Below are 25,531 nucleotides of genomic sequence, written 5' to 3'. Positions count from 1 at the left end.
CACAGGGCGGCGGCAGCGCCGAACCCTAAACGCTCCTGAACAGAATTTCTGACCAATAATCAGTCCCGGTCGGGCGTTAGAACCCGCGGCGCCCTCATCCAGTCGTTTTGGGGCGGTGCCGTCTGAGGAAACTTCCTGGCAGGGCGGGGTTTGTCACTTCCTGTCGGCTGCTTCCTGTCAACCGCAGGTTGCTGAAACTCGCTCTGACCCACTTCTTTGTGGATTCACGTTTCTTTCGCCCGCGACGTGATGTCATCCAAGGTCAGAGGGCGGAGCCTCACCGTCCTGGTCCAGAACCAGGAGGAGCACGTTTGCCTTATATGGTCGTCGTGTTGGTCTTCGAGGAATCAGTTGGGTTTTGTCTGTTGATTGAGTTCGTTGGGAAGTTCCCTCTGGTGGGGAGGTTGTCAGTAGGTGGGGGGTTCACCTGAGCAGCGGTGAAACCGTCGGCTGCGTTCGCCCACGCTGGTTTCGTGTCGCAAAAAATGTTGCTCAAATTTTCCTGAAACCTGTTGGGGGGGGGGGGGTTCTAAGGCCAGATCGGACCTCCCCCGGGGTTAGATGCAAATGCTGTGATGTCATCATGATGACATCACTGTGTCCAACAGCCAAAAAGAAATCAAAGATCCAAACTTTTTGCCAAATACCTTCAGATTGTGCTCAGTGACAAGACTTTTATTTTGAAATTGGTGACTTTAAGGGGTTAAAGTGGATCAAGTCCATCATATTTGATATTTCAGTATTTTTATGTTCTCAATTTGATTATTTTTTCTTGATCAGATTAAATTAATCTTCATTTTGTATGCAAAAAAAATTAGCAAAAATTCTACAAATTAAAGCTCAAGTATACAAATAATTATAAAATACATTTTTGGACAAATTTAATTTTTAAATTTCCATGAAAACATTATCTTCCAAAATGTGATTTTTGTGGTAATTATTTAATAATTCAGGCTTTAAAGGGTTTGAGATTTGCATCAAATTTCACCTCTAGTTCAAACTCGATTGGACAGGAAGTGATCACATGACATGATCACATGACTCATCTGACATTAACTCCTCAGTGACATCGTGTCCGAACCAACGTTCCCGACCGTTTCCTGTGGGCGTCGCCGTCATCCACAGACTCCTCTCGCTCCTGCTCCCCAGAGGTTGAACCCCCCGGGTTCCACAAACCCCACAGCGCCCCCTGCAGGACGGGAGGTGCTCATGTGGATCCATTGAGTCCAAACGGGACCGGTAGAGTCCGGACCTTCAGGTTTTGGGCGGATCCCCCACGGGTTTCAGCTCGGAGGAGTTCTTCTGGATCTGGATCTGGATCTGGTTCTGGCTGCTCCCGGATCGGGTCCCGCTGCCCCAGAGGTCACAGACCCGGTCCAGCCCCCGGCGCAGCTCCTTGCGGATGTTGTCGCTGGACAGGACGTAGAGGATGGGGTTGACGGCGCTGTTGACGGTGGACAGCCCCAGGGAGACGGTGTAGGGCGTGTACAGGTGCCTCTCGGAGGCACAGGCGCCGCCGTCCAGGTGTGGGAAGTGGAAGAGGACGGCGCGCACCAGCAGGACCAGGTGGTAGGGGGCGAAGCAGACCAGGAACAGCCCCACCACCGCGGCCGCCAGCCGCCGCACCCGCTGCTTCTGCTCGTGCCGCAGCCCCTCGCTGCGCTGCACGTTTCCCATGATGCCGCGGTTGGTGGCCACCAGCACCAGCAGCGGCGCCAGGAAGCCGATGGCGAATCGGGCGTAGTTGAACCCCGTTACCGTGGCGCTGCTCCGCCCCGGCTCGAAGCAGCGCCTGTCGCCGGCGGCGGCGTCGCCCTCCTTCATGGTGAAGACGGGGATGTGGCCGACGCCCACCACCAGCACGATGGCCAGCGTGACCAGGAAGGCGACCCGCCGCCGCCGGACGCCGAGCAACTCCAGGCCGTAGGCGACAGCGACGTAGCGATCGCACGAGACGCAGCACAGCAGGAAGATGCTAACGTACATGTTGGTGAAGAACACGTAGCCCGTTAGCTTGCAGGCAGTGGAGCTCCACGGCCATCGGTGGCCGACGCCCACGTAGTACGCCCACAGCGGCAGCGTGCCCAGGTAGCCCAGGTCGCACAGCGACAGGCCGCACAGGTACACGCCCAGGACGTTCCTGCGCCGTACCTGAAGCCAGGTGAGGTAGACGGTCAGCAGGTTGGCAGGAAGTCCAACCGCCAACACGGCGCCGTACAGCAGCAGCAGCGGCAGGCGGCCGTCTTCAAACGGCAGCTCGCACAGCGCATCGCTGCCATTGGTCCACAGGGGGGCAGCGTCGGTGGGAGGAGTTTCACGCATGATGTCTGCAGGGAGACGGAGACGGCCAATCAGAAGCATGATTACATTTTAATTTTAGTTTCTTGATGAATCTCGAACGTGAAACGACGTCACGCTGCCGTCGGGTTCAGACTCAAACGATTAATTTTGTTATTTTTGCGTCGATTAGCGATTTGTTGATTAGCTTTGCATCATTTCGCATTGCGTTGTTTCGCTTTGGTCGATTAGCGTTGCGTTGATTAGCGTTGCGTCGATTAGCGTTGCCTCATTTTCTGTTGTGTTTCCCGTTGCATGACTTCACATCGTTCTGCGTCGTTTCCTTTCGTGTTGCATCGTCAGATGTTGTCGTGGATTTTAACTTCTATTTTCGGTCCGATGTGGTTCGGTTTCTGTTCGCTACTTGTGTGTTTTCAAAAACACTAAAACAAAAAATCTTCTGTACTAAAAGATTTAAAAAAAAATATTTTTTTTTGTTTTCTGATTATCTAACAAGAATCTTTTGGGGTTTTTTTTCCCTGCTTTAAGTTATTCGTAGCTCAAACATGAATTATTACATCACTTTAAATCACTTTAAACAGTGTCATTCATCCGTGACATCATGACGTAGTGATGACGTCACAAACGCGTCACCTGTTCATCTGTCTGAGCTTCCAGCAGCTGGCAGACCAGCTGTGATGGACAGAACTGTCCAATCGGATGGTCGGAATGTGGGGAGGTGGGCGGGGCCGATGCTGAATAATTAATGACTGACCTCATTGATTCCAAAGACAAACAGATGAACGCAGGTTAAAATAGAGATCTAAAGTTTCTTTAAGGAAATAATGAAACAGAAGAAAAAGTTAAAAACGTGTGTGACGTGGAAACAGGAAGTGTAACGTGAGACAAAGCGTCACCAGTGGTTGTAAAACAACAGGATTTACTGTAATTTCCTGTCTGTCAGCGAAAAACAGAACAAATGAGGTTCAGATGCGGAAGAGATGAAAGATTCAGTTTGAGAAATTCTGAGAAAAAAACCCTTTGAGTCAGCAGATAAAGAAATAACCAATAATCAATCATTAATAAAAATATATAAATCGCTGATCGGTGCAGGTGTGACGGATCGTGGAAAATTAACTAATTGGAATTTTATTGCATCGATATTTTTTTCCCATCGATTCTTTCCTGATTATTGGTCATTAAGCACGAGTGCAAGCTGATCACGGATCAATAATATCACCGTGATGAACATTAATAACCGATAATATGAACGGTTTGTTTGTTTCAGGATCCGGTAAACAAACCATCAAAGGTCAAAGCTCACCTTTTGTCTCGCGCGTCGTCCGCCTGCTCGCTCGCGCGGCTCGAGTCCGAATGTGGGCGGGTGGTCGGGTCACGTGACTCCGCAGACGGTTTTGTGGGGAGGGGGGGGGGGTCGGGGGGGTCCAGCATCATTTATTCATCTCCTCCTTTAATTCATCACATCGTTCATTCAACCGGAAACGGAACGGAAACAACAGCTGATCACCGGGAATCACGTCTGATCGATCAGTGACGTCACAGATCAGAGCGTTCATGAACCAGCATCACACCTCCGGAGACACGCGCCACCTTCTGACGAAATGACGTCACTGCAGGAATCTGTCCTCCACCTCCTTTACTTCCTCTTGCCCCGCCCACTCATGAATATTAAATTCACTCTTGGTTTTAATTTTATTCTTTTTACTTCCATCTTTATAAAACAACATTCTGACGACTCAGCAACAAGTCAGCAATGACTCAGCAGTCCTGAAGTCTGTGGGCGGAGTCAAGTCGCAGGTGGAGTGAAGCGGTGAACTCCTCCTCTCTGTGACGCTCTGATGTGACAGGAAGTTCCCTCTCGTTGTCACGGCGACGGAGCCTCAGGCGTTCACGCAGGAAGTCAGCGCCGTTTTTCAAAGTAAGAGTCTGTGAAACGCAGGAATCTCAGTTCTTCCAACGGATTTGCTGAAAGAGAAGACGGGCGGTTCAGTCGGGTCACATGACCGAGATGGAGAGGCTGGCCCCGCCCCCTCCTCACCAGGTTACCCAGCAGCTCGTCGATCTTCCTCTCCTCCGCCGACCCCTTCTCCACCTTCCCCCGGTATCCTAGCAACAGCTGCCGGTCCTTCAGGTCGCGGTACGTCTGACGGACACAGAGAACAGGTGTGAGGCGCGGTGTGAGCTGCCGGCCAATCAGAGCGCTGCGTCGGACCTCACGTTGATGACGATGTCGTGACACTTGTGCTTCTGGGCGAGGCTGATGCGCAGCTCGGCGTCGTCCACCAGCGCCACGTAGTCCTGCAGCACCTGTGGATCAGACCACGCCCCTGTCAGCCACACGCCGTATCAGCTCGCCCCCACGCCCGGCCACGCCCCCTCACCTGCGTAGGGGCGGAGTTCTTGTGCAGGATGTCGACGACGCGCTGGAAGGCGAGCGGCGCTCTCTTCCTGGTGAAGCCGAGCCAGTTCCTGCTGGTGAAGAGGGCGTCGACGTCCGACCACGCCTTCAGCTTCGCCCGCGCCGCCAGCGCCGTCACGAAGTACTGCTTTGCCGAGATCTGGGGTCAAAGGTCGGGTCGAGGGTCAGCGAGGTGCTTTTAATTTGAAAGAGGGCGGGACAGGAAGCCGCTCACCTTGAAGGTGTGACGGATGTTCAGCGGGCTGCTGTAGGTCCCCTGTAAGCCAACGGCAGAGCGGTTCAGTCTGGCCCCGCCCCCCAGCGCCGGGGGGGCGGGGCCAGACTCACCTCGGGCTCGCTGTAGTGGTAGAAGCAGCAGTAGTACAGCGTGGTGACCAGCGGCATGTTGAGGATGGACGCCCGCCGCGGGAACTTCTGGAAGACGTCCACCTTCCCGCCGCGCTCCGCCTGCCGGTCGTTGTCCTGGAAACGAGGCGGAACAGACTGGATTAAACCCGACTTAAACCCGACTTAAACTGGATTAAGCTGGGATGAAGGGCCTGAGCGGCGGGTCGGACCTCGATGATGATCTGTCGCTCCAGCAGCGTGAAGTGATCCTGAACCAGAGACACGTCCTCAGGGGGGAGCGGCAGGCTGGAGTAAACAAACAAACAAATGAACAAACAGAGGAACAAACAAACAATGGTCTCAGGTCGTCGCTCACCTGACGCAGCTCTTCAGGAAGTCCCGCCTCTTGTTTTCATCGGCGATGCTCAGGTGCTCTTTGTACTGCAGCAGCTATCGCCACGGCAACAGACAGGAAATGACATTAGCTTCCTGTCGCGCATCTGACATGTGTCTGATGCTAAAGCTGTGTGCTACCGTTAGCATGCTAGCGGCGCGTTGAACCTACCGCCACCTCCTCCGTCCGGCCCAAAGCCCTGAGGACCACAAGGAGACACGTCAACTGGTACAGGTAGGGGTACAGGTAGGGGTACAGGTAGGGGTACAGGTAGGGGTACAGGTAGGGCTACAGGTAGGGGTACAGGTAGGGGTACGGGTAGGGCTACAGGTAGGGGTACAGGTAGGGGTACAGGTAGGGCTACAGGTAGGGGTACAGGTAGGGGTACAGGTAGGGGTACAGGTAGGGCTACAGGTAGGGGTACGGGTAGGGGTACAGGTAGGGGTACGGGTAGGGGTACAGGTAGGGGTACGGGTAGGGGTACAGGTAGGGGTACAGGTAGGGCTACAGGTAGGGCTACAGGTAGGGGTACGGGTACAGGTAGCGGTACAGGTAGGGGTACAGGTAGGGGTACAGGTAGGGGTACAGGTAGGGCTACAGGTAGGGGTACGGGTACAGGTAGCGGTACAGGTAGGGATACAGGTAGGGGTACAGGTAGGGGTACAGGTAGGGGTACAGGTAGGGGTACAGGTAGGGCTACAGGTAGGGGTACGGGTACAGGTAGCGGTACAGGTAGGGGTACAGGTAGCGGTACAGGTAGGGGTACAGGTAGGGGTACAGGTAGGGGTACAGGTAGGGGTACAGGTAGGGGTACAGGTAGGGGTGCACACACACACCTGAGCAGGTCCAGCAGCAGCCTCTGGTCTCTGGTCTCCGTCAGGTAGTGGATGAAATGTCTCAGAGCCGTTTGTCTGGACTCCAGCTCCCGGAACAGAACCTCTGAGCAGAAACAGAACCAGAGTCCTGATCCCAGACCAGAGTCCTGATCCCAGACCTGAGACCTGATCCCGGATCAGAGTCCTGATCCCAGACCTGAGACCTGATCCCGGATCAGAGACCCGATCCCGAACCAGAGACCCGATCCTGGACCAGGTCCACCTGAACTGTGTTCTCACCTTTATTCAAAGTCCTCTTTAAAAAAATTAACACCTGTAAGGAAAACAAAGATTGTGTTCAGCTGTGTTGTTAATAAAGTTTACAGGTGGTGCTGTGTCTGGTCGGGGTGTTAATAAAGTTTACAGCGGTGATGACGTTCCCGTCGTCAGCGGCGACGGCAAAGTCGAGCAGCAGCAGTTTGTCCTGAAGAGACCGAAACTTCTCCAGAGACACGACCTGAAACACACAGAGGAGAGGTAACACACACACACACACACACACACACACACACACACACGCACGCGCACGCGCACACACACACACACACACACACACACGCGCGCACACGCACACACACACACACACACACACACACACACACACACACACACACAGGTTGTACCTTTCCTTGCTGCATCCTGCTGACCGTCTCCTCCGGCGACCAATCACTGGTGTAATCCTGACATCACATGATGACATCATCGTCAGGTGACCAGAAAACCACTCCCACCGCTGTGTAATCAGATTACTGGCCTTACCTTGTATTCAGATTTGGGTTTCCTGAGTTCGGGGGCGTACAGCCGGGCTGCCGGGTCGCTGAGGACTGAAGCACAAAAACATCACTTCCTGTTCACTTCCTGTTCCTGCATGTCTGCACTTCCTGTTCACTTCCTCTGGTGGACCAATAAGAATCGATCTCATCACTGGTTTGTTCAGACTCACCGTCGCTGAAGGACTGGAAGTGTCCTCGGGATTTTCCTGCAGAGAAACAGATCGAAGCTCCAGTCATGTGACCTGATCATGTGACCTGGTCATGTGACCTGATCGTGTGACCCACCTTTGAACAGGGCGCTCAGCGAGTACCCAGAGTTACTCTTGCTCAGGCTGGGCGTGTCCGTGTGGATCTTGGGGAAGGAGGGCTCTCTGTCTGTCCTCTGATTGGACGCCGCCGTCTCGCTGACCGACCAGGAAATACCTGCGGAGACACCAGAACGAGCCGCATCCTGCAGCCAATCACAGCTCAGGACCTTCAGCTGGCGCTGAAATAGAAGAAAGCCTCCTTACTCCCGATGGGCTCGCCGCTCCAGCTGACTCTCTCTACGTCATCTTCATCATCGTCCTCCTCCACCATGCGGCGGATGCTGTTCACCGCCTTCTTGGACTCTTTTAACTGACGACACGCGAACACAACAAACAAGTGATCAATAAAACGTGATCAGGATTATGTTATTAATCACCAAGTTTGAGTTTAAAATACTAAAAGTAAGTTAAATTAATTAAAAAGCGTTTAAATGTCAATGATTTCACAAAAAAGTAGTCGTCAAACTGGAGTTATAATGATGTTTTTGGATTCTCTTTTCTCCCAGCGTCCCTGAACTCATCACCGTCTCCGCCTGGTTCTAATGGGAACCCGTTCGGGTCGGTTCGGCTCGGCTCGGCTCGGCTCGGCTCTTACGCTGCTGAACTCGTCATCTTCATCGTCGAAGGTGAAGGCTTTGGACATGGAGTAGTTCCAGTAGTCTTCCTCATCCGCTTTGCTCTTCATCATCTTGAACACAACACAACTTTATTTAAATCTCGACACGAACAAACAAACAAACAAACAAACAAACAAACAAACACCGGAGCAATCAGGGCTCGTGCGGCTGCTAGCTTCCGCTGCTAGCAAACCGACTCAACAATAAACACAAACAAACATTCGTGACGTCCTCTCGCGAGTAATCACTGCTGGCTCGCGCCCACCTGTGTATTCACGCGCATTAACGCGTAATACCGTGTTTATGACGCTGTTTATGACGTTTTTTTCTTGTATTTTGTGACACAGCTGCAGGTTTTTTGGGGGCGGAAACTACTTTAGCATCCACAGAGCTAACAGCGCGTTTTGACAGGACGTCATTCTTTGTTACACATGACGTCATCATACAGATACGTCACATATAAATCTATGCAATAATAAGGAGGTAAACGATAACAATCAATCAGTACTGATCAGCTGTTTTTACCTTCAGCGGCTCTTCCTCTTCCTCCCTGGCGGAAGCTCGCGCGGTGGCTGCTGGGAGATGTAGTGAATCCACCTAATCATGAATTCTCAGCAGTACGTAAGTACTTATTTAATGCTCATACATATTTAATTTAAATACATTGTAATATATTTTAAATTAACCCTAAGATAAAAATACGAAAGTAAATTATTAACATTTTCTTGTCCTTCTTGTCCTTCCAAAAAAACTACATCCGGTGTCTGGTCTTTTATTTTGAAAGTCATACAGGAAGTAGTGGAGGGAATTGGTTTTAAGTTTCAGCTGATCAGGGAGGCTTGCAGGACATTTATGGTTTACTCAGTACAACTAGTACATTAAGTACAGCAGTAATAATACAGTGATACTACAGTAATACTACAGTAATACTACTGTAATACTACAGCATAGCAGTAACAGTACAGTGGGTCCCTGATGGCTAAATGGGGTGAAGGAGACCCTCGATGGATCGTTGAAGAACGAGCCGACGCCACCAACGTCAACAACTGGCACTGGTCTGTTTGTTGTTGATGTTGTTGTTTGTTGTTGTTGTTGTTGTTGTTTTTCTTCTTCTTTTCTTGTTCTGTTTTACCGTCGTTCATCGATGTAACTCGATCCTCCAGCTGGTCGCAGCACATGTTCAGATATTTTTAACCCGCCCTCCCCAGACTTCAGCTTGTGATGTCACAGAGGGGGCGGGGCTGTAGCGTATATGGGCAGGGCTTCCAGAAGGTGACGGTTCTACTTCCTGTCAGGACGGAGCGTGACGTCAGCGGCTGGTCGTCGGAGCGTCTCCGCCAGCTGCTATTGGGCGTGCGGGTGGACGGGCCGCCGGGCGTGTGTCACGTGACCGACGTCGCCAAGCTGGAGGGCGACGCCTCCATCAACAACCGCAAAGGGAAGCTCATCTTCTTCTACGAGTGGCAGCTGAGAGCTAACTGGCTAGGTGAGGAACGAGGGCGGGACTTCCTGTCCGGCTCATTATTTAAGAATGATTAAGTAATTAAAAGGCGCTAAGCTACAGCTAGATGCTAACGCTAACCCCACTGATGACATCACAGTCTGACGTCACACGTTGCGTTTCTTCTTCTGTGGTCTCCTGGCTGCTTCCTGTTTGCAGGCACTTCCTGTGGCGGGGTGAAGTTCAGGGGGTCGGTTGAAGTGGCCAACCTGTCAGACGAGAACGACATGGACGAGCTCGACGTGAGTCCACAGCCGATCAATCAACTGCATTGATCGGTCCCGTATTGATGGGCGGGTCCTCCTCCAGATCTCTGTGTCTCTGGGTAAAGACCAGCCCGACACCCCCCTGCTGGAGCTCATGAAGACGCGCGGCGTCCAGGAGGTGCGGCGCGCCCTGGGGGACTACGTCACCCAGCTCAAGTCAGGTGCGTTACCCACAATGCAACAGGACCACCAACCTTAGGGGTGTGATGTAACCTGAGAGGCGTGTGACCTCACAGAGTTCAGTCAGGGGATGATCCTCCCCACCGCCAGCGAGTCCAAGGCGCCCCCCCCGGAGGAGAAGAGGAACCCAGTTCAGACCAGCAGGACTCAGGTTCAGGTCCAGATGATCCAGATCCTCTGGTCCTCCAACAGGAGTGGAGGTGACCTTTGACCTCTGTGTTTGGCCCTACAGATTTGCTCCGCCCCGGAGTGCTCACCTTGCCCCACCCCCTGCGTGGCAGGTGTCCGTATATCAACCTGTGGCTTCAACCTCAAGGAAACATTCAGAACAACACCTGAAGAGCTCTACAGAACCTTCACCAATCAGGAGGTACCGGACCAGCACAGACCAGTATAGACCATTATGGACCAGAACAGACCAGTACGGACCAGTACAGACCAGTACAGACCAGTATAGACCATTATGGACCAGAACAGACCAGTACAGACCAATATGGACCAGTACAGACCAGTACAGACCTGAACAGACCAATATGGACCAGGGTGGACCTGAACTAACTTTTATTTTAATGCATTGGATCATTCTGTCGTCTTCGTGTCGTCCTCGTGTCGTCTTCGTGTCGTCCTCGTGTTGTCTTCGTGTCATCTTCGTGTTGTCTTCGTGTCATGCTCGTGTCGTCCTCGTGTCGTCTTCGTGTTGTCTTCGTGTCGTCTTTGTGTCGTCCTCGTGTCGTCCTCGTGTCGTCTTCGTGTTGTCTTCGTGTCGTCTTTGTGTCGTCCTCGTGTCGTCCTCGTGTCGTCTTCGTGTCGTCTTCGTGTTGTTCTCGTGTCATCCTCGTGTCGTCCTCGTGTCGTCTTCGTGTCGTCCTCGTGTCGTCTTTGTGTCGTCTTCGTGTCATCCTCGTGTCGTCCTTGTGTCGTCCTCGTGTCGTCTTCGTGTCGTCTTCGTGTCGTCTTCGTGTCGTCTTCGTGTCATCCTCGTGTCGTCCTCGTGTCGTCTTCGTGTCGTCTTCGTGTCGTCCTCGTGTCGTCTTCGTGTCGTCCTCGTGTCGTCCTCGTGTCGTCTTTGTGTCGTCCTCGTGTCGTCCTCGTGTCGTCCTCGTGTCGTCCTCGTGTCGTCCTCGTGTCGTCCTCGTGTCGTCCTCGTGTCGTTTTCGTTCTCCAGTTCGTTCAGGTCTTCTCGCGCTCAGCGGCGGCGGTGGATGCTCGGCGTGGTGGGCGGTTCCAGATGATGGACGGGAACGTCAGCGGAGAGTTCACGCAACTGGTGAGGTCACAGCTGCTCAGCCAATCACCGTTGCCCTGCCTCATCACCATGGTAACCAGCCCTCCTCCCTCCAGGTCCCGTACCAGCACATGGAGATGCGGTGGCGGTTCAGGACGTGGCCCGGCGGTACGTCTTCCCCCGACACGTTCACGACCGTCTCTGCTGCTGCGTTCAGGATCTCACCTCTGACCTCTCCCGCTGATTAGCACACTACGCTAACGTTAGCCTCCAGCTGGTGGACGGGGGAGATGAGACGGAGCTGCTGATGGAGTGTCGGGGCGTCCCGCTGGGGGAGGAGGACACCACCCGGGAGGGCTGGACCCGCTTCTACTTCCAGGCCATCAAACAGACCTTCGGCTACTGAGCTTCTGCTACCCTGAAGCTCGTCTGACAGGCACCAGCGGACGTGCTAGCACAGCATCGAGACTGGAAGAGGCTAGCTGTTAGCATAGTTTAACAGCTAGCCTATTAAGAAATAGGATTAGCAGAAATTGGAAGCAGGGATAAATTGTTAGCGGGTTAGCATTAAGAATAAACGTAGAGTAGGGAAACTGTTAGCCTAGGTTAGCATCAGCAATTAGTACAAACTGATTTAAATAATCATGTCCATTATCAATTATTTATTGCAGAAAATCTAAAATAAACTGTTCCATAGATGTTCTATTTAATGTTATTTTTGTAAGTGTTCGTACAGGAGCTCATTAGCTCATTAGCATAGCAGCGGAATATTTAAATACTTTATTCTCTGAAGGAATGTTTGATTCAGGTTTTATTCATCCGGACCAGAAACACAAAAATGACTTTAAAACACGTGATTGAACACACATGATCAAATATACAAAAGAAAATAACAAACATATAAAAATAAAATGTCTGAGAATGAGGTTAAAACTTATTTACAGGAGAACGTTCGATGTTCTGAGTTCCATCAGTGCTTCAGGACAAACGCTCTCAAATTCAGGTCCTGACTGGAAAGCATCAAACGTCGCTCAGACGAGGGACGGCGTTCGTTCACTGGAGGTCAAAGGTCAGCCAGGAGCTAGAAGACCTCCTCTTCCTCACAGCCGTAATCTGGAACACAAACCAATCAATCAATCAATCAATCAATCGGTTATACATCAGCTCTTTATCCTCTTTCCCAGAATGCACCTGGGGCGTTCCCGCCCTGCACTGACCTCCGACCAGCTGCAGCGCGCTGACACACTCCTCCTCCACCTCCTCTTCCTCTTCCTCCTCCCCGACCTCCGGCCCAGGGGGCGGGGCTGGGAGGGCGGGGCCGGCCTCTGCTTCCTGTTCCGGGGGGGCTTCGGCTGTGGGTTCTGGCGTCGCGTCCCGTTTCGGGGCGGTGGGTGGTTCCTCCTGAGACGTAAAGAACACGCAACGTTGCCATGGAAACACGCGATTGGAAGGCGATCAGGTGTTTCCGTGGCAACAGGTGAGCTGGGCGTGGCTCCTCACCTGGACGGCTGTTTTCCTCTTCTTGGATGTGGAGGAGATCAGGTGGCGCACCCTGGAGGAACGGAGGTTATTGATCACATTGATCGGATACGTGTTGATCGCTCACTGATTATTGATCATCGATCGCGTACCTTTTCCCGATCATGCTAGTGGTGGCGGCGAGGCTTCTGCTGACGTCGCTGGCCTTCTTGCGGCGGCGGCGGGCGACTCGTTTGCGCGTGGCAGTGGTGGCGTCCGGGGGGTCGGGGGCGGGCCTACTGGGGCTGCTGCCCCCCCCACTTCCTGTCCCTCTGCTGTTCAGGTCCCTCAGGACGTCGTAGTTGATCTTGCTGGAGATCCGCTTCTTCTCCAGCATCTTCTCGATGGCCTCGCCCGCCGTCGACGCCAGGATGGGCTCCTTCTTCTGCTTGGCTTTCTTCGGCTGGAAACAGACACGAACAAAACTTTATCGACAAAGACGTTCAATCCCTTTGATCTTTATCCAACTGAAAGCCTCGAGTGGTTAAAACCTGATCTTTAGTTAACTTAAACCTATGATGGGTGGGCTTTAAATGTGAAATAGGCACCGCCCCCTGGCGGTCAGGGTTTGTAGGGCCGCCCCCTCACCTTCTCCTTATACGTCCCCTGTTCCTTCTCCTTCTTTATCCTCTCTTCTTTCTCTGAAACAGAAACAGAACTGATGATGATGGTGATGATGATGATGATGGTGATGATGGTGATGATGACCTTGCTGCTCCTTCAGGTACTCGGCGTTCTGCTTCATCCACAGCTCCGTCTTCACCTGCACCTCCTCCTGATTCAGGATGTACTGCAGCACAAGGAGGAAACGCCGAGTCATGCTTGATGACTCATCAAAAATCTGATCGGATGACCTCAGGTCCAGACTGACCGACCTTATCGATCTCCTGATCGTCGATCCCGTCCAGGTCCAGGTCTCCGCCCTCCATCGGCTCATCTGTAGGAACAACCGGCAGAAGTCAGGACGGCGTTGGCCACGCCCCCTGGCCACGCCCCCTGGCGTTCGTTCTTACCGCCCGGTTCCTCGGACGCCTCCGACGCGTCGAAGGTCTGCTGGAGGCCGAGGCTGACGGGGGCCGGCAGCTTCCCTAGGATGGCGGCCAGGGGCGCGGCCTGACGCTGAGACCCCTCCCCCTCCTCCCGCCCGCTGTCGTCACCCGCCTCGCCCCGCCCCTCCTCCTCCTGGATCACCTGACACAGGAAGTCCTGCGTCAGCTGCTGGGCGGCGGCTCGCAGCTCATCATCTTCGGCCTCTGGCGGCTCGAGGTCAGGGGTCGCGGGCAGAGCCTTGGCGTCCTCGGGCTCTGAAAAGGAGACGGAGATGTTTACGGTCTTCGTTGCCGTGGCGACGGGTGGGCGGCGCCCGTCCCTACCGATCTCCTTGGCGTAGGCGGCGTAGATGCCGCTCAGCTTGGGGCGGCTCCGCTCCAGCTCCGTCTCGATCTCGTCTTTGTAGCAGCTGATTTGTCCTGAGAGGAGACGAGACAGCAGGTGAGGCTCCTAAGCCCCGCCCCCGAGGCCCCAGGACCCGCCCCCTCAGGCGTCCACAACACTTCCTGTCTCTTGGAGGACGACGCGGCGAGGAACTGACCTTCGACGTCGTCCAGCTTCTGGGCCAACTGCTGCTCCAGCTGCAGGGGGAGGGGTCGGTTATTGATCGATCAGTTATTAATCGCTGCTTTACCGTCTGCAGCCAATCAGAGACAGACGGGGGTGGGGGGGGTTTACCTGCTGCATCTTGGCTTTGTGTTGAGCGGCGATGAAGGAGGGGGGGTCGCACTCCTGCTCCAGGTCGACTCTCATGAACTCATCGATGGTCAGCTGACTGGTGGGCGTGTCCTCGAACTCCGTTAACCTGGGGGGGGGGAGAGGGTGGATCACCGATCTGACTCCACCCCCACCGGGAAGGAGGGACCTGCATCAGTCTCCTGGAACCCCCTTGAGTCTCACCTCTTCCTCAGTGTGGTCTGGCACACCTTCACCACGCTGATCACGTCCTTCACCGTGCGACGGAACTTGTGCATCCGAGCCGCCACCAGGAGAGCTGAGGAAGAGGAGGAGGAAGAGGAGGAGGAGGAGGAGGACAGAATGTAAAGGAGTGGTGCCTCATGCCCCCCCCCACACACACACACACCGGATGTGCCCCCCACCTGCTCCACAGAGGCCTGAGGGCCTTCGTCCCGTGTGCATCCAGTCCCTCTTCATCCTCTGCACGAGCCGCAGCGCAGTCATGGAGACCTCGTGCGTTTTCCCGCCAAATTCCAGCATGTGGGCGAAGCGCGGGATGTAGAGGCAGGGGTCTGCGGGGGGAGGTGGAGGGAACGGTCAGGCTGTTCCGGGGCGCTCTGGCGCCCCCCAGCGGCCCCGCGCGCGCGCCTCCTCCACCGCGGGCCGCGCGCGGTGGAGGAGGCGCGCGCGCGGGGCCGCTGGAGGATCTAAGATGGCGGCCGGAGACACAAACACGGGCTGCCGACGGAGCGAGCTGGACGTGACCGGACGAACCTACCGCCGCCGGGAGTCTGACGGGTGAGACCCGGACGCGTCCCGGTGCCGGTGGGGGTCCGGTGCGCTCGGTCTGGAGACCGGAGCCGCGCTGCGTGACGGGCGGGAGTGAGCTTTCATGCTAAAGGGGCTAACGACGTGACGTTAGCACCCACAGGTGGGGGGGGGGGGTATCGATGGATGAATGTAAAGACACGCGCGTGACTTTTAGGCGCGTGACACTTTATGATCGATACATCTGATCGGGGGCCCCCGCCCGCCTCCGGGGGTCCCGGAACACTCAATCGATCTGGGGTGACTCAGCACCCCGTCGGGCTCGTGCTGATGGATTCTGATGAGTCATGCTGAGATGGCGGCTCGTTTCCGGTTGTTTTTATGAGTTGTTGTTTAAACGAACCCACGTGACCGGATTAAAACCTGAGTCGTGACGTCACAATTCGCATCCAACCGCTGGATTTTTAATCCGGATTAACCATTTAATCCCTGACAGGAAGTGGTCATGCTGTGAGGGCGTGGCCTCTGAGGCGCTGTGAGGAGGAAGCAGCGATGGCGGCCGAGCTTTTCCCCACCAGCCTCTCCCCCCCGGGGGGCGGGGCCGATGTGGAGGTGAAGAAGAGCTTCATCCAGCAAAGCCCCCCAGGCCCGCCGGCCGGGGGCCCCCAGCAGGAAGACGACGGCGCCCCCCTGCCCGGCGTGGGCGCCGGCGAGCGCGACGAGAGGGGGGACGGCTGGCAGGAGGCGCAGCCCACCCTCAGGGAGAGGTGAGCAGCACGCTGCGTCCTGATTGGACGGGGGAAAAAACTTGACTTGAATCACAAACTTTATTGTCCAGAAACGCTCTGATGTTCAACAACGAGCAGATGGCCGACGTCCACTTCATCGTCGGCCCCCCGGGGGAGACACAGAGGGTCCCCGCCCACAAGGTGTGACATCATCGACCCGTTTAGACATCCTGTCTTGCTTCTGCCTTCTGATTTGTCGCCTCTCTCTGGTTGCAGTACGTCCTGGCGGTGGGCAGCTCCGTGTTCGGCGCCATGTTCTACGGAGATCTCGCCGAGGGCCAATCAGAGATCCACATCCCCGACGTGGAGCCGCCCGCCTTCCTCATCCTGTTGAAGTGAGTGTGACCCGCTAAGCCCCGCCCCTTCGCCACTGCGCCCTCACGCCACTATCCTCCCCTCCCCCCCGCCTCAGGTACATGTACAGCGACGAGATCGACCTGGAGGCGGACACGGTGCTCGCCACGCTCTACGCCGCCAAGAAGTACATCGTGCCGGCGCTGGCGCGGGCGTGTGTGGCGTTCCTGGAGACCAGCCTGGAGGCGAAGAACGCGTGCGTGCTGCTGTCGCAGAGCCGCCTGTTCGAGGAGCCCGACCTGACGCGCCACTGCTGGGAGGTGATCGACGCGCAGGCGGAGCTAGCGCTGCGCTCCGATGGCTTCTGTGAGATCGACCGGCCCACGCTGGAGCTCATCCTGCGCCGCGAGTCGCTCAACGTGCGCGAGGCGCTCATCTTCCAGGCGGCGCTGGGGTGGGCGGCGGCCGAGTGTCGCCGGCAGGGTCTGGCGGCCACGCCGCGGAACCAGCGGGCGGCGCTGGGCGCGGCGCTCTACCTGGTGCGCGTGCCGTCCATGACGCTGCAGGAGTTCGCCGACGGCGCGGCGCAGTCGGACGTGCTGACGCTCAAGGAGACGCGCGACGTCTTCCTGTGGTTCACCGCCTCAGACAAACCGCGGCTGGACTTCCCGCTGACGCCGCGGGCGGGGCTGGCGCCGCAGCGCTGCCATCGCTTCCAGTCGTCGGCGTACCGCAGCAACCAGTGGCGCTACCGCGGGCGCTGCGACAGCATCCAGTTCGCCGTGGACCGCCGCGTCTTCGTGGCGGGGCTGGGGCTGTACGGCTCCAGCGGCGGGAAGGCGGAGTACAGCGTGAAGATCGAGCTGAAGCGGCAGGGGGCGCCCCTGGCGCAGACCTTCACCCGCTTCCTGTCGGACGGCTCTAGCAGCACCTTCCCCGTGTGGTTCGAGCACCCGGTGCAGGTGGAGGCCGACGCCTTCTACACCGTCAGCGCCGTGCTGGACGGCAACGAGCTCAGCTACTTCGGGCAGGAGGGGATGACAGAGGTGCAGTGTGGGAAGGTGACGTTCCAGTTCCAGTGCTCGTCCGACAGCACCAACGGCACCGGCGTCCAGGGGGGGCAGATCCCCGAGCTGGTGTTCTACTGCTGAAACCGCACAGCCTGGACTCCCGGAAGCGAATTGAATGTCGTTGTAAAAAGCTGTAACCTGATTGGTCGTCTGTGGTTCTTAAAGTAAATATTAGTTGAACATTAAAGTCGAAGTTACTGAAGCAACAAAAAAACACATCGATGTTTGATTCAGTCGATTATTATTGATCACGTTTGTGGGGAATGGTTTGGCGTAGTTTCAGACAGCTGCCACCAGGTGTCAGGAAAGAGTTCAGAGGTCAAAGTAGAACTTCGAGTTATGGATTCAACATCAGTGAGACCGGATCTCGTTCTCCTGACTTTTGCGTTTGTTTTCATTCTTTATCATTGTTTACGTAACTCCTATATAATTAGTTATACACAGGTAAAGTCTGCGTTTCTATTGGTCGATAAGAAAAACCTTTTTTTTACATAATTGAGGGGGTTTGGGGCTTTTTTATAGGCTAGAACGGATTAAAATGATTTTATTTTAAAATTTGAAATGTCTGACTTACAGTTTAGTGACGGAGTGGATTAAACCTGTTTCTACTGTAGACTCTACTGTAGGTTCGACTGTATGTTGTACTGTAGGTTTGTAGGTACTGCTGTAGATTCTACTATAGGTTCTACTGTAGGTTCTACTATATGTACTTGGGGTGTGGCGGGTGACAGGAGGTCCTCACCGATGGCGGGGGCGTTGATGCAGAGCTCTCGCGCCAACAGCAGGAAGGTTTTCCCCAGGATGTACACGTTCACCTGAACACACCAACCTTCAGGTTACCTTCACTCATTACTCCACTGGGGAGGGGGTGTGGGAGGGGCTAATGGTTAGGTGGGTCAGTCCTACCTGCAGCAGGTCACTCAGGTCCAGCAGCATGTCTGAAACACAGCTTAGGAAAACCTGCAGGTCAAAGGTTAAAGTGAGGTTCACCACGACAGACGCTACGACACAGGCATCGCTGGTTGCTAGGATACGCGGCGTCCCCTCGGTGCGGCACACCAGGTACAGGCAGGCGGCGATGACGTGCTCCGTCTTGCGGCCGCGCGTCAGGTGTTTGCTGACCACCATCTTGAAGAAGTTGAAGGCGGTGTCCAGGCAGTGCTGGTTGAGCTGCAGCTGGCTGCCCAGCTGCTGGATCTGACGCTTACCTGGAGACACGCCCGTTAGCTTAGCATCACGCTACGTGGCCATGTGACGACTGTCCGTCGGTACTCACCCCCCTGCAGCGTCTGGGCTCTGGATTCTTTCCCGACGCTGGTGTGAAACCCAGAACCAATCAGAGGAGCTTTCGCCGGACCTGCGGACAGACGGACAGGTGAGTTGTGGGCGTGGTTAACATAATCACAGTCAATCGGCATCAGCTCCACCGTCGCCAGGGCAACCAAGTGATTAGCACACCTGGCTGTAGAGGGGGGAGGAGCTTCACCGAGGCAGACGGAGCTTCAGCAGCTCCAGCATGAAGATCTTTGGTTTCATGAGCGGGTGAGTCCGACGGGTCGGCTGGAACCGAACGGAACGGAACCTGAACCTGAACCTGAACCTCACGTCTGGTGTTTCAGGTTCGTCCTGATCTGTTGTGGGTTCTCACAAAACCCGACTGAGGATCAACAGGAAGGTAAAACGGGATTACGAGTTCACTGGTTGGTCTGTCAGGGTTCACTGGCTGGTTTATGTTAATGCAGCCCTACGAGGCACAGGTGTCACCCATTGGCCGGTGAGGGGAGTCAAACAATGATTGTGTGTCAATGAGACAGTGGTGAGGACAGCCAGGATCCTCACCACTGTCTCTAGTCCCTCCACCATGGCTGTCCTCACCACTGTCTCTAGTCCCTCCACCATGGCTGTCCTCACCACTGTCTAATAAACTTTGCTCTTCATTCTGGAGAAATGGCACCTGTGCCTCCAGTCCGGGTTGCTCGATGACCTTTAATGACCTTAATCTCTCGTAAAAGTAGACATTTACTGCAGGTTTTCTTCTTTGTCAGGTTTTGAGGAGGCTCTTGTCCAGTCGGAGTGTCGGGATCGTCACCTGTGGATCCAGGTGGTCTCCAGACAGACGCCTCGCTTCGAGGCTGTAGGTTAGTATGACTAAGGACCACCACGCCTCGGGTTGTACCACCAGGTGAACTTTACCTCTCCCTCTGTCCTGTTGTAGACGATGATGCCGTCCACGCCATCAGCAGGCAGCTGGCCTCACGCTGCGGCTACACCATCAGCACCTTCAGGATGGACAACTTCACCACCTTCAGGGCGTCGTTCTACTCCTGCTTCACTCATAACCAGGTAGTCCTGATCCTCCACGGGGTGGTTCCTCTGGACTTAGGTCCCGGTTGATGGCGGTCTGAATGTTGCTTTGCAGAACGACGAGGTGTTCACGTTCAGATTCAACGTGATGGTGGACGTCGGAGGCCGGTGGGTCAGCCGGACTGTCTCGGCTGTCTGTTCCAGTCCGACCTGGACTCACAGAGAAGTCATCTGTGAGGAGGACTACATGGAGGTCAGGACACCTTCCATTTCACCTTCTACTAGCTTCTCACGCAAAGCCTTGAAACTGATTGGGTTTGGATGGCAACTAGGTGAGCGTCAACCGACAGTCTGTGTGTGGAGGTGCGGGGAGTGGCCAGACGTGGGAGAACACCTCTCAGGTAAAAGACATTCACGTCGACCTCCAGCCGGTCACGGGTTTGTCCGATCTGTGTAACCTTTTGATCGGACAACAAACACTTTGCGTCGGGTTGGTTTGTGGTCAGGCTCGGCAGCTGACGATCATCCACAGCGACGGACGGAGATCGCCCATGTCCATCAGCGAAGCCCAGAGGTGGGGCTACAACCTGATGACCACCGCCCGGAAGGTGGTGCTGCGATCTCCGTATAAACAGTCGCACGCTGAGCGGACCATGGTGGGTAAGCGTGCCAAAGACGATCAAATCCAACGTCCCGAGACATCCTGTTTTGAACTTCCTCTGACGGACTCCACGAGGTTCCAGCATGAGATCTCTCGGTTTAATTTCAGGTGGACAACATTCCCGTTGTGGTCGTTCGGGCATCTCTGTTCTTGAATCAGAACCTGATGATGGTGATAGTGGATTTGACAATGGCCTGCACCGTCAGTAAGTTCTCTCCTTAACCGGTTGAAGGTTTCCTGAAGGCTGAACATTGTTCATTGTGTTTCCTTTGGTCCCACCACAGATCCAGGGTCTTTCGACGGAGTCAGGCTGCTCTGGGACCTCCCACAGGTTATGACCCCCTTAGTTGGAGAGGGAACAGGGTTTGAAAGTCAAAGCTTCGAGCTGGGGGTGGAGGGGCTGCTGCTGGATAAACCCACCGCCACCGCCAGAGGATTCAGTGTAGTCCAGGAAGGACATCTGATCCAGATTGGGGTTCCTTTTGGAGCAGAAGGCGGGCACAAGAAGGTAAAAGGAGACCCTTCCAAACTTCCAACGGACTGATTCGACCAACTAATTGGTGTCGCTTCTCTGTAGAGTTTGGTGGTGAACAACATGTACAAGGAGATGTATGTGATCTTCCTGATGTTTGAACACGTCTTCTCGACCCTGTACGACGATGGTAGCAGTGTTGAAACACGACACCGAATGCTGAACATACTCAAGACATCGCCTCTCCAACGTCAACCCTTCAGCCTCGACCGTATGTCTCCTGGTTTAGTTATACCTAGACAAACTGCCCCCTCTTTTGACTCCCATGTCCTCCTCTAGAAACTGTCAGTGACGACCAGATCTTCTGTGTCTACCTGGGAAACATTCCCACTGATGTTGAACTGGAGGAGATTCACATTAATGGAAAGCAGTTGATGTCAGAGAGCACCAAATGGGACGCCATCGTCAGTCCTGTTGTCCACAACAACGGAAGCCGAGCCTACAAGCTCCGGATTCCCTTTGAGGACGACACGGTCCACTGGACGGTGAGGGTTCAGACAGGATGGGGTTACAGAAGATGGATGGTTGGCTGGAAGTTTGGTCTGGACGACTGAAAAGTTCTTTAAATCGTTTTGTGGTCCTGGACTTCTGGGACAAGACTTTTTGAAGCTCTTTTCTGTCTTTCCCAACAGCACCTGGGTGAAGGCGTGGTCGAGTACTCCATAGATGTAAACTTCACTTTAACCATCGTGCCCCAGAGAGACTCTTACTTCCATCACACATTCATCACAGCAAAAGTGTTCAATGCATGTGAGTCCATCTGTTCCTACTCTAACCCATCAGTGCAGCCCCAACTTAACGTGGTTTCTGTTCAAAGTCCCTCCAGAGGTCACGGCTCAGTGCTCAGACAAAGGCATCACCTTCTGGGTGGTCAGCCCACCCCGAGCTCAGGCTCTCTGGGAAGTGGCCGTTGACGATGAACCTCTGACATCAAAGCTGGCCACCCAAAGAGGATACCGTCTTCAGAGCGATGGCAACAAAACGACCCTGGAAGTCCCTGCGTTCTCTGTCGGATACGAGTATGAGGTAAGAGTCCCTAATGTAGGAGGTCATCACCAAATTTAGAAGACTGAATGTGTTTAAAAGCAGGGTTTTGTCCTATTCTACATTAGAGTCCAAATCCATCCACATTTTAAGAACATTAGCACACTTCATTAGGAAGAGACATCAATTAGGAAAGTTCGATTGTTACCCTGGAGTGGAATCACTTCAGGTGGTCTTTGTGAACTTTGCTTCATGAGTAGGTCAAGGCAGAAGCTAATCTCAGCCCTATGGTCAATCCCGCACTAAAACAGGAACCAGTTAAAACGGAATCCTCCTTTCCTCCAGGATATAAACCTGTCAAACTTTTATGGAACATTTAAACTTCTTCTGAGAGACTCCAAAACTCTGGCGGTCCAGACGTCTTCATCCAAACGTTGCCTCTTCAAAACGCAGGACATGATAGGTAATCTGCACCCGCCCCCACCCCCTTGAGTCATGACTGGTTGCCTCCAGTATTAACACTGTCCCTCCATCATGTCAGTCTGTTCTGGTGATGGGATCGTGACTGTGGTGACGACTCCGACATCTACCTGGCCTGCAGTCCAGCCAGAAACGACCACCACGCTGGACCGCACCTGTGGACCCAAACAGATGGATGGATCCAGAGTCCTGTTTGAGTTCAGAGTGGACTCATGTGGAACCAGAGCCATGGTTGGTAACTAAAACCGAACCGTCAATTTCAAGAGGTTGTGAAGTTCAGTAAATGAGGGTCCTTTGCAGGTCGGGGCGTCATACATGTTCTACGAGAACGAGATTGTCCATGAGGGGCAGATGTTTGAAGATGGACCAAACTTTATGTCCAAAGAATCTCAGTTCAGGTAAGAGGGATCTGGATGAACACAATCCCAACTCTCTACTTGTCCCTAAAATAAAGCTTAATTGATATTTAAGAGACATAAAATTTGTCTGATTTTTTTAAATAGGTTGACGGTGAGGTGCTTCTACCCACTCAGTGGAGTCAACAGACTGTCTGTGGACAAAGTCCCACAATCAGGGCCTCCCGGATTTGGTTCAGTCAAAGTCTTCAAAAGTATTGAAGGTCTGAATTATCAAGGAAAACTCAATTTGGTTTGAAAGACAGAAATTTGTATCTTTATTTTTTAATTTCCTCAGCTGATTCAGGACAGACATCTGCTGCCCAGGTCAGTCTGCAAAAGGCTTTTGAAAATGCTGACAACACCCAGACCACTCAAATCTACCAGACTCCAGCAGGGGCGGGAGTCCTGCCTCACACCAGGACCGGGTTCTTGGAAAAAACTGAACAGGCATCTGGGTACCCGTCTCAGACGATTTATGACTCTTCTCAAACTGCTGAGCTTCACCGAGTCCTTCCACCATCAGAGAAGGTCAGCCTGAACCACACTGACATCGGGGAACAGTTCTTGCCTGGCACAAGTAAGACGTTATCCCCTGCTAATGTCAAACCCACTGCATCCAGACATACCGCTGATTTGTCAGCAGAAATGCAGGGGTTTCTGGGAAATCCAGGGTCCACTGAAAGCAGGAACAGTGAGACCATTCATGCCAGAGTGCAGAGCGTCAGAGTCAAACCAGTCAGCAAATTTCTCCCTTCTGGACAGAATCTCAAACAGAGATCTTCTTTCCAACCAGCAGACCCTAAGATCTCAAATCCATCTCAAGACTCAAGCGGTCCGATGGTCGTCTACAGCGCTGGCAGTCGCCGGACGCCCCAACAGCTTCCCGAAGACAGACATTCAAACATCTGGCAGGAAGAGATGCCTGGAAGAATAGACGCCTCCACTCAGAAGCTGGAAGAAGGTGTTCTCACCGGTCTGTCCCCAGAGCAGCAAACATACCGACAGAAAATGATCCAACCGTTAGCTGAGACGGAAGACCGTGGAGGACAGGGATCTGCTTCCACCCTGGGAAACATCCATCAATCCACAGGTAAGGATGAGAATCAGCTACTCTGAGATGAACAGCAACTTTATTAGCAAGTTCTGCTAGCTTGTTAGTTTCAGTTTAGCGGTAATGTATTCTGTGTTAGTGGCCGGACCGGCCCCTTTAAGAAGGTAGTCATGTGACCGAGGCAAGCATCTCCACAAGCGTCAAGAGTGACTCAGACAGATGTGGAGGAGAGAATCCACTTATTAAAAACAAAACATCGTTCAGAACCAGGTCAGAAAGAAAACAGAAATAATGTTGGGGGCCACTAGATTGCATATTTATAGCAAACTCTTCAAAATGAACAACGGTATATCTTGACTTTCTTCTCTCAGGACGTTCTCACGTCAGAATCAAACTCCGTTCTGGACGACAAACTCCTGACAACCCAACACTACAGAACCTGATCACCGGCATGACCTTGTACCCCGGACACACACAGCAGAGACTTCCAAACACCCCCGTCTACATCAGAGACCATCAAACAGACAATCTCCACCGTGACAGGAAGCGCAAGAACTGGGTGAGAGGGAACGGTGCTGACTGGTTCCGGTGGAGAACCCATCAGCACCACAGCTGACTGCAGTGATCAGGAAGGAACCCGTGATGACTGAACCCTGGTAGCAGAATCCAGTCAAATAAAGCTTCAGTTTGTTCACGTCTAGCGGTTTAGTTTGCTCTGCTGTGCAGAGGGTGACTTCTTCACATTGCTGAGTCATGATAAGCTGGGTTTTCTTCGTTCTCGTGGATCAGGACTCTAAACTCCTCCTGATCCGGTACAGAAAGAAGGACGGCAGTGCCAAACGTAACAAAACCTGACTTAACAAATCTCTAACGTTTAGTTTGTGGTGGTGCGAACGTTTGGTCTCACCGTCGGCGGAGACAAACTGTCCCACCGCAGACGAAACGCCGCCGCTTCCTTCCACAAACTGGACCTCGGAGACGATGATGTTGTCCTCCAGAACCGACCCGCAGCCGGTGCACACGGCGCTGCCCCGGGCCTGGTCCACATCGATGTCCGAACCCCCACAGGTCCGGCAAACCCTGGAGCTCATGGTGGAGGTCAGAGGTCAACGTTGCCTGGAGGTGAGGGGGGTCAGAGGTCAGTCTCTTTAGCGGCAATAATGATTTAGATTCTAGACTGACCACCAGAACTTAACGGTTAGTCAACGAGAAGCATCTATAACACAATTCTAAGGGATCAATAACCGGATCAGTGTTTACATGGTAACGGACCACGTGACTGCGGGTCCTGTGAACCTACAGTGTTGGAACACACGTACACACAGTAAACAAGCTACCGTTACGTGCAACGATTAGCATTAGCATTAGCATCGGTTTCATTGTGACGGCTGTATTGATCACCTGAACCGATCACCTGAACCGTTAACCAGAACACCGCTGACTCACCGGCGGTAGAGAACCGGTTAACGGACAACCGAGTCCAGTTTGGGGTTAAAAAGACTTCGGGTCAGTTTAGCTTCTCCTTCTGTCTGTTAGAATCCATTTGATTATCCTGTCATACATGATTGAAGCAAAAATCAAATAAAAATGCTTTTTAATTGACAACGATCATCGGAAAGACATCCGACTTAGACCCGGTTTGTTTTCTTCCTGTGGCGCATGGAGGTGACGTCATCAGAGCCGGACACCGCGCGGGGGAGTTTTTTTCTGTTTCGTCAACAGGAACATCTAGACACGAAAAACTATTTTATATCATAATCATAAAATAATTT

General features: G+C 53.6%; 7 protein-coding genes across 17 annotated transcripts; 4 read left to right on the top strand and 3 right to left on the bottom strand.

The window, feature by feature from the left end:
* Positions 1 to 567: 567 nt before the first annotated feature.
* On the bottom strand, positions 568 to 3,704 carry gpr132b (G protein-coupled receptor 132b). The gene is made up of 2 exons (XM_068342451.1): positions 3,602 to 3,704; positions 568 to 2,327 (listed from the first exon to the last, which is right to left on the bottom strand). Exon 2 carries the CDS (start codon positions 2,320 to 2,322, stop codon positions 1,255 to 1,257), a length of 1,068 nt encoding a protein of 355 aa, XP_068198552.1. The 5' UTR covers positions 2,323 to 2,327; positions 3,602 to 3,704; the 3' UTR covers positions 568 to 1,254.
* A 260-nt stretch (positions 3,705 to 3,964) lies between these two features.
* Positions 3,965 to 8,597, bottom strand: vipas39 (VPS33B interacting protein, apical-basolateral polarity regulator, spe-39 homolog). The gene is made up of 19 exons (XM_068342441.1): positions 8,537 to 8,597; positions 7,990 to 8,082; positions 7,599 to 7,704; positions 7,372 to 7,509; positions 7,257 to 7,292; positions 7,073 to 7,137; positions 6,937 to 6,993; positions 6,678 to 6,770; positions 6,554 to 6,587; positions 6,275 to 6,377; positions 5,610 to 5,637; positions 5,421 to 5,494; positions 5,275 to 5,350; positions 5,045 to 5,179; positions 4,932 to 4,973; positions 4,680 to 4,856; positions 4,516 to 4,605; positions 4,337 to 4,441; positions 3,965 to 4,263 (listed from the first exon to the last, which is right to left on the bottom strand). The coding sequence occupies exons 2-19, from the start codon at positions 8,080 to 8,082 to the stop codon at positions 4,243 to 4,245; spliced, it is 1,473 nt and encodes a 490-aa protein (XP_068198542.1). The 5' UTR covers positions 8,537 to 8,597; the 3' UTR covers positions 3,965 to 4,242.
* LOC137613326 (activator of 90 kDa heat shock protein ATPase homolog 1-like) lies at positions 7,711 to 11,881 on the top strand. 5 transcript variants are annotated; one of them, XM_068342453.1, is made up of 11 exons: positions 7,711 to 8,020; positions 8,359 to 8,632; positions 8,958 to 9,066; positions 9,307 to 9,497; positions 9,672 to 9,754; positions 9,822 to 9,939; positions 10,015 to 10,115; positions 10,191 to 10,328; positions 11,124 to 11,225; positions 11,300 to 11,351; positions 11,432 to 11,881. In XM_068342453.1, the coding sequence occupies exons 3-11, from the start codon at positions 8,987 to 8,989 to the stop codon at positions 11,587 to 11,589; spliced, it is 1,023 nt and encodes a 340-aa protein (XP_068198554.1). In that variant the 5' UTR covers positions 7,711 to 8,020; positions 8,359 to 8,632; positions 8,958 to 8,986; the 3' UTR covers positions 11,590 to 11,881. The 5 variants fall into 5 exon arrangements, with proteins under 5 accessions (XP_068198554.1, XP_068198558.1, XP_068198557.1 ...); XM_068342457.1 differs by lacking the exon at positions 8,958 to 9,066 and having other exon boundaries at positions 8,543 to 8,628; XM_068342456.1 differs by lacking the exon at positions 8,958 to 9,066 and having other exon boundaries at positions 8,359 to 8,628.
* Positions 11,882 to 12,021: 140 nt separating this feature from the next.
* Positions 12,022 to 25,406, bottom strand: LOC137613314 (transcription factor IIIB 90 kDa subunit-like). Of its 6 annotated transcripts, XM_068342435.1 has the most exons (19): positions 25,206 to 25,406; positions 24,667 to 24,875; positions 18,626 to 18,706; positions 18,384 to 18,557; positions 18,256 to 18,287; positions 18,092 to 18,164; positions 14,852 to 15,001; positions 14,652 to 14,745; positions 14,430 to 14,556; positions 14,293 to 14,332; positions 14,075 to 14,170; positions 13,715 to 14,005; positions 13,577 to 13,638; positions 13,410 to 13,491; positions 13,290 to 13,342; positions 12,815 to 13,104; positions 12,684 to 12,735; positions 12,401 to 12,584; positions 12,022 to 12,296 (listed from the first exon to the last, which is right to left on the bottom strand). In XM_068342435.1, the coding sequence occupies exons 2-19, from the start codon at positions 24,848 to 24,850 to the stop codon at positions 12,265 to 12,267; spliced, it is 2,097 nt and encodes a 698-aa protein (XP_068198536.1). In that variant the 5' UTR covers positions 24,851 to 24,875; positions 25,206 to 25,406; the 3' UTR covers positions 12,022 to 12,264. The 6 variants fall into 6 exon arrangements, with proteins under 6 accessions (XP_068198536.1, XP_068198534.1, XP_068198535.1 ...); XM_068342433.1 differs by having other exon boundaries at positions 13,715 to 14,170; XM_068342434.1 differs by having other exon boundaries at positions 12,022 to 12,584.
* Positions 15,075 to 17,584, top strand: LOC137613320 (BTB/POZ domain-containing protein 6-B-like). 2 transcript variants are annotated; one of them, XM_068342442.1, is made up of 5 exons: positions 15,075 to 15,227; positions 15,694 to 15,964; positions 16,036 to 16,126; positions 16,202 to 16,320; positions 16,398 to 17,584. In XM_068342442.1, the coding sequence occupies exons 2-5, from the start codon at positions 15,750 to 15,752 to the stop codon at positions 17,428 to 17,430; spliced, it is 1,458 nt and encodes a 485-aa protein (XP_068198543.1). In that variant the 5' UTR covers positions 15,075 to 15,227; positions 15,694 to 15,749; the 3' UTR covers positions 17,431 to 17,584. The 2 variants fall into 2 exon arrangements, with proteins under 2 accessions (XP_068198543.1, XP_068198544.1); XM_068342443.1 differs by lacking the exon at positions 15,075 to 15,227 and adding an exon at positions 15,240 to 15,360.
* LOC137613802 (uncharacterized) lies at positions 18,891 to 22,553 on the top strand. The gene is made up of 13 exons (XM_068343252.1): positions 18,891 to 19,024; positions 19,395 to 19,487; positions 19,565 to 19,692; positions 19,769 to 20,054; positions 20,160 to 20,309; positions 20,423 to 20,519; positions 20,599 to 20,822; positions 20,892 to 21,057; positions 21,126 to 21,331; positions 21,479 to 21,596; positions 21,664 to 21,872; positions 22,176 to 22,293; positions 22,432 to 22,553. Exons 5-13 carry the CDS (start codon positions 20,205 to 20,207, stop codon positions 22,551 to 22,553), a joined length of 1,365 nt encoding a protein of 454 aa, XP_068199353.1. The 5' UTR covers positions 18,891 to 19,024; positions 19,395 to 19,487; positions 19,565 to 19,692; positions 19,769 to 20,054; positions 20,160 to 20,204.
* Positions 22,535 to 24,409, top strand: LOC137613321 (uncharacterized). Its single transcript, XM_068342444.1, has 4 exons — positions 22,535 to 22,708; positions 22,814 to 22,929; positions 23,004 to 23,798; positions 24,131 to 24,409. Exons 1-4 carry the CDS (start codon positions 22,626 to 22,628, stop codon positions 24,373 to 24,375), a joined length of 1,239 nt encoding a protein of 412 aa, XP_068198545.1. The 5' UTR covers positions 22,535 to 22,625; the 3' UTR covers positions 24,376 to 24,409.
* Positions 25,407 to 25,531: the final 125 nt, after the last annotated feature.

Source organism: Antennarius striatus, chromosome 19, assembly GCF_040054535.1.
Source record: "Antennarius striatus isolate MH-2024 chromosome 19, ASM4005453v1, whole genome shotgun sequence".
Classification (NCBI taxonomy): Eukaryota; Metazoa; Chordata; class Actinopteri; order Lophiiformes; family Antennariidae; genus Antennarius; species Antennarius striatus.
The sequence above is the reverse complement of the archived record's forward strand: the minus strand, read 5'-3'. Positions and strand labels throughout refer to the sequence as shown.

Excerpts from the sequence above, each read along its gene's own strand:
- LOC137613314 (XM_068342432.1), bottom strand. The coding sequence starts at position 24,850 with ATGAGCTCCAGGGTTTGCCGGACCTGTGGGGGTTCGGACATCGATGTG. Across the intron at positions 14,333-14,429 it reads ACAAAGCCAAGATGCAGCAG|CTGGAGCAGCAGTTGGCCCA; the intron begins GTAAACCCCCCC and ends CTCCCCCTGCAG. Across the intron at positions 13,343-13,409 it reads GTACCTGAAGGAGCAGCAAG|AGAAAGAAGAGAGGATAAAG; the intron begins GTCATCATCACC and ends TTTCTGTTTCAG.
- vipas39 (XM_068342441.1), bottom strand. The coding sequence starts at position 8,082 with ATGATGAAGAGCAAAGCGGATGAGGAAGACTACTGGAACTACTCCATG. Across the intron at positions 5,180-5,274 it reads AGCGACAGATCATCATCGAG|GACAACGACCGGCAGGCGGA; the intron begins GTCCGACCCGCC and ends CCTCGTTTCCAG. Across the intron at positions 4,974-5,044 it reads ACCACTACAGCGAGCCCGAG|GGGACCTACAGCAGCCCGCT; the intron begins GTGAGTCTGGCC and ends GTTGGCTTACAG.
- LOC137613326 (XM_068342453.1), top strand. The coding sequence starts at position 8,987 with ATGGCTAAATGGGGTGAAGGAGACCCTCGATGGATCGTTGAAGAACGA. Across the intron at positions 9,498-9,671 it reads GCTGAGAGCTAACTGGCTAG|GCACTTCCTGTGGCGGGGTG; the intron begins GTGAGGAACGAG and ends TCCTGTTTGCAG. Across the intron at positions 10,116-10,190 it reads CCAGCAGGACTCAGGTTCAG|ATTTGCTCCGCCCCGGAGTG; the intron begins GTCCAGATGATC and ends TTGGCCCTACAG.
- gpr132b (XM_068342451.1), bottom strand. The coding sequence starts at position 2,322 with ATGCGTGAAACTCCTCCCACCGACGCTGCCCCCCTGTGGACCAATGGC.
- LOC137613802 (XM_068343252.1), top strand. The coding sequence starts at position 20,205 with ATGTCCATCAGCGAAGCCCAGAGGTGGGGCTACAACCTGATGACCACC. Across the intron at positions 20,520-20,598 it reads GACAATGGCCTGCACCGTCA|ATCCAGGGTCTTTCGACGGA; the intron begins GTAAGTTCTCTC and ends GTCCCACCACAG. Across the intron at positions 21,058-21,125 it reads TCAACCCTTCAGCCTCGACC|AAACTGTCAGTGACGACCAG; the intron begins GTATGTCTCCTG and ends GTCCTCCTCTAG.
- LOC137613320 (XM_068342442.1), top strand. The coding sequence starts at position 15,750 with ATGGCGGCCGAGCTTTTCCCCACCAGCCTCTCCCCCCCGGGGGGCGGG. Across the intron at positions 15,965-16,035 it reads CAGCCCACCCTCAGGGAGAG|AAACGCTCTGATGTTCAACA; the intron begins GTGAGCAGCACG and ends TTTATTGTCCAG. Across the intron at positions 16,321-16,397 it reads GCCTTCCTCATCCTGTTGAA|GTACATGTACAGCGACGAGA; the intron begins GTGAGTGTGACC and ends CCCCCGCCTCAG.
- LOC137613321 (XM_068342444.1), top strand. The coding sequence starts at position 22,626 with ATGTTCTACGAGAACGAGATTGTCCATGAGGGGCAGATGTTTGAAGAT. Across the intron at positions 22,709-22,813 it reads TCCAAAGAATCTCAGTTCAG|GTTGACGGTGAGGTGCTTCT; the intron begins GTAAGAGGGATC and ends TTTTTTAAATAG. Across the intron at positions 23,799-24,130 it reads AAACATCCATCAATCCACAG|GACGTTCTCACGTCAGAATC; the intron begins GTAAGGATGAGA and ends TTCTTCTCTCAG.